Raw genomic sequence first — 8,778 nt, 5'->3', positions numbered from 1 at the left:
CCAAGGGCAAATACCGGCCACAATTCCCCCCCCCCCCCCCCGAAATCTAATACACATGCCTGAAACATATCCTCGAGCATCTGAATCGTTCGCTCGCTCTAAAGTGTCCGCAGACATCACCATGGTGAACTCTAGCTCATTTCTCATATTCATCTTCGATACCGAGCACCAGGTCAGCTTTTGGCCCCACAGCTGAACCCCCAAGGTCACACATAACATGATCCAAAACATCTCACTAACTTCCTCCCCGTGACCACTATCACGGCCCAGTGACTCGCATGTCACGAAATTCCCTTTTTCCTCATAAAAAAAGAATACAATCCAATCGAAGATCGACTCAGCTCTAACCTCTGGCGTCTGCTGCGCATATTCTCCCGCGCGCCTCGCTGACCCTCCCGACAGAGACGGAGACCCCAGTCTCGCCCTGGTTTAACCACTGGGCTCCAAAAACTCAACACTAGGGTTACTCAAGCCCCAAACTCTTCTGCATCATGAACTTATCGGAGAACACTCCATCATCACACTCTCTTGCCGTCTAGTGGGTACTATGGCTTCCCACAACATTACGACAGCCTCTGACAAGTGAGTACTACGGCTCCCCGTAGTATCACAATGCCAACTAACTAGTGAGTACTACGACTCCCCGTAGTACCACGACTCCTTCCCTCTGACTTGTGAGTACTACGGCTCCCCGTAGCATCACAACACCCTTTGACTGGCAAATACTACGGCTCCCCGTAGCATCACGACTCTCTCTCTCTCTCTCTGACTTGTGAGTACTACGGCTCCCCGTAGCATCACAACACCTTCTGACTTGTGAATACTACGGCTCCCCTAGCTTCACCCTATACTCTCATTCTCATTACAACACCACACTATGTTCACTAACTCATGCACTGAAGACTATCATAGATAGTTACACACACACTTGCCCCGAAATGCATTACAGACTCTGGCGGCAACCGCCATAACACAGAACCTACCTCTGCGGAGATCCACTTCCTTAAATAATCCCTCTTGATGCCAATACACGAAGGGCTCCCACTGGAATCGTGTATACATGATACATCACTAGTCATCTTAACCCAAGACTCTACCACAGAACACCCTAACAGAGCATCACAATGTCCTGCCTTTACCACTGATTCCATTACTCCCAACACCATACACACACAACAATACATTTCCTCTGAATCCCATAATAATTTCTGATATCACTCGATGCGCAACTTTAGTGCATCCAAACACTCAATTGGAATACAAGGAAGGCGCTAACCCTTCAGAACACATTGATGATCCACCGAAACCCTTTCCACTACTGCTCAAAATTCAAGCAAGAATACACATCCCAGCCCGGGAGTTGGCTACTCGATAATCTTCTACCCATATTTCAACCCAGAAGTTCTCAACTGCCCATACCATCATTACGAGTCTTCCACTTGAAACGACTCTGACCACCACCAGATTCCTGACCATTGACCACCCGCCGTGGAGACACCCATCCTTCTCTCAGGCATACACCACATGCATTACCTCGCCCTACACCTTTCCTTGACCACCAATGACCCTGATCTCATGAATTCAAGCTGCAGGTTCTGCATCCAACCCCTAACCGCTCTTGCACAAATCTCTGGTTCTCTCAATAAACCACCCATTTCTCCCCCACTTAGGGTTCGAACCATCACTATCTGACACGTCAACAACCTCACGAACTATTTTCACCAGCAATAACGCACCTGCCCCTGGAAAGTGCTACACAACGCCCGATAATCCCCTTTAAGGAAATCAATCGATCTCATAACTCTGAACCTCAGATGAAATCCTCAAGAACTTCTCGTCATGACTGCCTCTAGTCGTTCCAAGTCTCGTACCAATCCAATACCAAACAACTCAACTGTCCAATAACATCACTGACTCATAGACTGGACCACGAAATCATCATACTCCCCCACCTCGACCCATCAACCGACGTTCCAACACATGGATCATCCCAAGAACAGGGACCCACTCCCATATTCAATACCCAACATGGATAGAAAAACCATTGCACTGATTAACTCGACTGGACTCCCCACTGATACCTCCACAATACGCCCTACTATACTCAAATAGGTGTAACGTGGTCCTTGACTATCTCAGTCCCAACTGACTATCTGCTCAAGGTAAATCACTGTCTCGCAGCACACATGCTACCTGATACTCTGATGGAAAATCATCATCAATGACAACGTGCAGGGTTTTACCCTCAAACCCAAAACTTAAACATTAGGCCTCTCATGTTCCGCACACGAACATAAATAGCACCACTCAGGTCATAGAAGGTGACATCTCCTCTATCGACTGATTGCTCAACTGAGACCGAAATTCTCCCCTCCCTCTAACTCCTTACCAAAATACTCTGATAGGCTCTCGACCTCCCTCTCGAGGGACGCCTCTTCAAACTCAATCATGGCCTACAGGCCTAAAACCCATAGCGTCCAATCTCTACCTCATCAATCGTGATTGGATAACCAGAGAATCACAAGCATCATTCACTACGAACCATGGTACTCATCCCATGAAATCTCTTCTCAATATGCCCCGCTGTATGGTACCCGAACCATAGCATTACTCATCCATCTGTTTCGATGTATGGTACTCGAACCATAACATCACTCCTCGATCCGCTCCGATGTATGGTACTCGGACCATAACATCACTCCTCAATCCGCTCCGATGTATGCTACTCGAACCATAACATCACCCCTCAATCTGCTCCGATGTATGGTACTCGAACCATAACATCATTCCTCAATCCGCTCCAATGTATGGTATTCGAACCATAACATCACCCCTCAATCTGCTCCGATGTATGGTACTCGAACCATATCATCACTCCTCAATTTGCAACGATGCATGGTACTCGAACCATAACATCACTCCTCAATACGCTCGTTATAACCTTCAAAATACTCCCTGTATCAAGTATGGGCCCTCTCCTTTCAGTAGTACGGGCCCATATTACCTGCCACATCTACCCATAATTTCCACACGGACTATCCCGGAGCTTCTAAGTAGCTGCTCGACCTTATCGTTCACCAATTTCCGTCACGCGCTCGCTCCCTAACGAAATTCTCTACTCTGCCAGCGCACTCATCTGGCTAAGGTTACTCCCTAGGCTCTTCCTAGATTCCCACACTTCTCTGCCATCAGCTGCTGAAGAGCTCCTAATGATGCCAGCCATCTACCTCCTGAATATCGTCATATTCGCTTGGTAGCTGACTCTCATCATCGAGAGTTCCACAAAGCACGAAGCAAGCAGCATTCGAGCATCGAAGAATATATAGGACTCACTCTGGGTGATAACTCTGCTTGCTCTGCTCATCCTCGAAAGTACCACCGAACTCTGCAACTCTTTCCCTCGCGGGTTCTAACTATTCTTTCTCTAAGTACCACAGTTTACTCCTCTACTCAAATCCCCTAAAGGATTCCAACTAAATATTCTCACTCATCACATACTCAAAAGCACATCACATATAACAACAATTCCTAGGCTAAGGCATCACAAATCAGTCCACTCTAGTCCTAAGATATGGAATACCTAGCCTGTCTCTAGCATGCAATAATATCTCATAAAGTGCATCATAAATATCTCATAACGCAAAAGTAAGGGTATTTTGGGAAATCACCGTTCGGGCTCTGGTTGATTGTACACACTGCTCTTTCTCGCTTTCTCTTTGAAATCTTATTTGCTTTAGAAAATTATTTCTTTGAAAACTTTTTCTTACTTCCTCAGTATGAGTCCAGAATTACCCGAAGCAGCATCCGAATCCCTCAAACCAAGGCTCTGATACCAACTTGTAACACCGAAAGTTTAAAACAATTTTTCATTTAAAAATAATCGTTTAATTCTTAAAAACACTTTGCTTAAAATCTCATTCATAATCGAATTACAAAACATAATTCCATTTTCACTTGCATAATAAACCAGGATCCTCAAAACATGACTCTTTCTCTGGTGTGTACAATCGAGCCGGTGTCGTCCCGTGATCCTGAGAGAAACCTGAAACACATCACACAAAACACTGTAACCACGAAGCTTAGTGAGTTCCCCAAAATACCACACATACATATATTAGCCACTTGAGGCTATAACTCTGTGGGTTCGTGGACCCTACTCTATGAACCCTCTGGTTCTAACTATGTGAACCCTCCGGTTCTAACTCTGGGAACCTTCCGGTTCCAACTCTGTAAACATGCACATCATAAATCACATAGAAATAATGCAGTACAACACATAACAGGCATATAGCATACAAATATTCTATCACATAACTCTGATTACCTACTCAAGGTAGAGTATAGTGAGAAGACTCACCTGGCAAGCAGAAAGCAGATATCCCCACGCTTGAATCTCGAACTTGCCACAGCCTAACACATAAGGCAAATACTCTCATGAATATAACTCTCGAGTCTAGGATCAACCCTCTCTTGACACCCTCTTAAGGGTAAAAGACTATTTTACCCCTCTCTTGGCCCAAAGGCCACATCGTTGACCAAACCCTAAAAGTCAATAAAAGTCAACGGTCAACTTTGACCGGACTCGGCGAGTGCACTAGGGCGACTCGGCGAGTCTACACGTGTCCACTGACTCCCTTGGATCCTCTCTTGACACGTCGAGTATTTCTCTGACTCGACGAGTTTCACCTGGCATAATCGTGGGGCCACCACGACTCAACTTGCCGAGTCTCAAGAACAACTCGGTGAGTTCCAGCTTGACTCAGTCCACCTGTCAACCTTCTCTAACTCTCCCTGACTCACTGAGTCATCCCTTAACTCGGCAAGACCACTCGCTGAGTGGTTAGGACAATCTTCATGCTACTCGCTGAGTCTGTTCTTCGGACTCGGTGAGTCCATGCCATGCATCAACTCAATCTTGCTTCTGAGGTCAGATCCGCTCCAACAACTCATAGATCTAGCCCTCCCAAGCACATTCATCACGTAAAGTCTCAATCTTGGCTACCAAGCAACGCCTACAAGGCCTCTTTTGATGAAATGACATCTAAAATGGAAACCTAAGTCTCCAACTCAAAAGGAAAGGCATAAAGCATGGCATTTGGGACTCTCTGGACCTACTAAGGTCCAGATCTAGGTACCATTTCCCCATGGGACCTCTCATACTCCAAATACAAGGCAAACAAGGCATGAAGAAACCCTAGATTTGGCCATATCAAGAAAAACACGAGAATAAGCTCTGAATGTTACCTCAATTAGCTTCCTCTGTCGAAATGGGAGTAGATCTAAGCTCCCCAACTCCCTTAGCTTGGCTTTCCTCTTCCCTTCTTGCAAATACACACAAAAATGATGAATAATGGCCTCTTATCTCACTCACAAGAACTCTCAGCTGCTCTGGTGCTCCCAAGGTCGAAGGTAGCCGCAATGAAGGCCATAAGGTCCCTTAAATAGGGCTCGGGAACGGGAAATTAGGGTTTCATTAAACAGCATGGACTCGCCGAGTCCAGGCGTGAACCCACGTCCAAAATCGCGATCCTACTCGGCGAGTTTGAGCTCCAACTCGCCGAGTCCCCTCACAAAACACCAAATATATATGAATAAATAACACCTGAGGTTCCGGGCTGTTACAAATTTGAACATCAACAACTGTATTCAAAATTAAATGTTGAGCAAAAAATATTTATGATATAATTATGAATGTAGTTAACAACAAAAAAGGTGGTGTATTTTTCCTCTATGGTTATGGAGGAACAAGAAAAACATTTGTTTTGGAAGACATTATCTGCTACTATTAGATCTAAAGGTGAAGTAGTTATTAATGTTGCTTCAAGTTGAATTGCAGCACTCTTGCTTTCTGGTGGTAGGATAGCGCATTCAAGATTTCATATATCAATTAACATGAATGAGAATTTGTTTTGTTCTATTAAGCCAGGTAACGATGTAGCTGTCCTGTTGAACAAAGCAAGCCTTATAATTTGGGATGAAGCTCAATGATGCATCGTCATTGTTTCGAAGCAGTTGATAGGACACTTAGAGATATTATCCTTCCACTGGACAATGATAAACCATTTGGAGGCAAGACCATTGTATTTGGAGGTGACTTTCGACAAATTCTTTCAGTAATACAAAGAGGAAATCGTCCAGATATTGTGTAGGCATCATTGCATTCATCAAGATTATGACATGAATGTACAATTTTGACTGTAAACATGAGGCTTCAGGTCGGTTGTCCAAACAATGATTTCAAAGAGACAAAATCATTTGGTGATTGGATTCTTAAAATTGGTGAAGGTACTATCGGTGGTCCTAATGATGGTGAAATTGAAGTTGAATTTCCAGAAGATGTGATCATTACCTCTACGGGTGACCATATTCATTCAATTGTATCCTGCATTTATTCATCCTTTCCTAATCATCTTGATGATCCATCATATTTTCATGATAAAGTTATTTTGGTCCCTACTAATGAAGAAGTTGATGCTATCAACGACTACATGTTCGAATTGATGAAAGATGAAGGGAAAACATATATGAGTTTAGATTCCTTATGTGAGACCGAGGTAGAAGATTCTTTGGAGGAATTAGTATACTCTCCGGATGTGTTGAATGCTTTTAAGGCCTCCGGAATTCACAACCATAAACTTATACTAAAAAAAGGTGTTCTGGTCATGTTGCTTCGTAATATTGACCAAACTAGAGGACTACACAATGGTACTAGATTACAAATCGTAAGGCTTGGAAGACACATCATTGAAGCACACATCATATCTGGTAGATTTTTCAACGAGACTACTTATATACCTCGCATGAAGTTGACCCCATCCGATAAAAAAATTTAATTCCGTTTTCAACGCAGGCAATTCCCAATAACAGTTTGTTTCACTATGACCATTAACAAAAGTCAAGGACAATCATTATCAAATGTTAGATTATACTTGCGTAAACCTGTCTTCGTCCATTGTCAGTTATATGTAGTTGTTTCTCGTATAACAAGTAAAAAAGGTTTAAAGGTACTCATTATGACGATGAAGGTCGTTCAACTAATAAAACAAAAAACGTTATCTACAAAGAGGTCCTGCAACGTTATAAATATTTATCGATTTCGGTGTTTCTTTTTCACATTTCAATAACAACAATAGCCATAAACTTTCTTTTATAATTATTATGCAATATATATATATATATATATATATATATATATATATATATATATATATATATATATATATATATATATATATAATAGGTTTCTCGCATTTAACACCGATTATAATCTAGTTTAAGTATTAATTCTAAACCCATAAATAACTATTTTCTATAATTAACTATCATTTGCATTTCAATTAAATAAAACCTTTTAACTTAATCCTACAATAAATAATTTATTTATTTTGATTTGATCAATAGATAGTACACAACGATATTCCATAAGTTATTTTAAGTTGGTAAAGAATACATTTATACACTATTAATATTGTTATTTATTTATTCTCTTTTGAGCTCGTGATGGGTGACGACGTAGTCTCGCATATAATCAGCAATATAACAATTTGGTAATATATCCACATTGTTTCCAACATATATTTACGTAGGTTTTGATGTGATTGTCTAGATCTCCGGATCCGTTATACTATTATTTATTTTTTCATTTTAAGAAGATTTGTCCATGGCGGGAGTTGGTATTCTCATATCGTTTAAGCCTATGGTGATCGATCTATCTTAGTATCCTCGATTGATTTGTATAATCTACTCTTAAACTATTCTAATTCTATCTTATGTCACAGACAATACTTAAATTGCCGACTCAACGAAAGAGGACAACACCTAATCCAGTTCGGCTAGAAGCCATTTGATTAGTATTACATTGTTTTATGTTTCTTGTGTTGGCTATTGGGTTCATAATTATGGCATTCCAAGGGTTTTGTAATATCGTACTTGGATTATACGCTTGAGTGTGCATGTATTTTTGATACCCGATTTGCGTTAGAACCTTTAGAAACTTTGGGAAGTTAAATGTGGTTTCATACTCTCATCGATATATATGGTTGGATATTGTGAGCTTGATATTGGTCGTAGTCTTTATCATGTTGTGGTATAATATCGGTGCCAAATTGTTTGTACCTTACTATCTATTGGGTTATCTTATAAAGCAGTCTCACAGGCATCCTTTTCTCAATCCCAATACACTCTAGGTACGTGACCTTTGCTTTCTTCTACCTTGTTTGTTTGTCTTTGTCGCACCCTATGTTATGATATATTTGTATATACAATAATTATTAATGGATTTTGAAAATGCATGAATATGGATTTATTTTCATATCATCTAATGTGGTGTCTTTGACTTCAATATTCTATTAGGTTACAGAACACAAACAATATATTGTCTAATAGAAGCTCTAAAGGTAAATAGGAGGTTTAAGAGTAGATATGAAGCACTTGGCAATAATTTACAAAGAGAATTGCTACACAAACATCCACAATTTACTGATTTAGACAAGTTTATGTGACTAGTAGTGGTTTTCATTTTTCAATTAGGGATTTAGGATTTAAGTGAATTGGGATTTGCGAATCCTACATGTTAGATATAATTTGTGAGGTTCTCGGATGAGAAAAACACCATGTGCAAACTATAAAATAAAATTAAAAAAAAAAAAAATCAATCTAAATATAGTTGTTGAAGGGCAATTAAAGTAAGTGTAGATATTTTTGCGACTAATTGCCATGTTAGTTATAAAATATAAATTGTAAAGGATTTGGGCCAAAAGTCTCTAACCAGGCTCAGTG

The 8,778-nt window shown here is 40.9% G+C and overlaps 1 protein-coding gene across 1 annotated transcript; it reads left to right on the top strand.

Annotated features, from left to right (window-relative positions):
- The first annotated feature begins 6,203 nt into the window (after positions 1-6,203).
- Positions 6,204-6,833, top strand: LOC111908409 (uncharacterized). The gene has a single exon (XM_023904240.1). It carries the CDS (start codon positions 6,204-6,206, stop codon positions 6,831-6,833), a length of 630 nt encoding a protein of 209 aa, XP_023760008.1.
- The last annotated feature ends 1,945 nt before the right edge of the window (positions 6,834-8,778 follow it).

Source organism: Lactuca sativa, chromosome 5 (assembly GCF_002870075.4).
Source record: "Lactuca sativa cultivar Salinas chromosome 5, Lsat_Salinas_v11, whole genome shotgun sequence".
Classification (NCBI taxonomy): domain Eukaryota; kingdom Viridiplantae; phylum Streptophyta; class Magnoliopsida; order Asterales; family Asteraceae; genus Lactuca; species Lactuca sativa.
Note: the sequence above shows the minus strand (reverse complement) of the source record. Positions and strands in the feature narration are given on the sequence as shown.

Bases quoted from the DNA above. Each gene is read 5' to 3' on its own strand.
- LOC111908409 (XM_023904240.1), top strand. From the start codon at position 6,204: ATGAGGCTTCAGGTCGGTTGTCCAAACAATGATTTCAAAGAGACAAAA.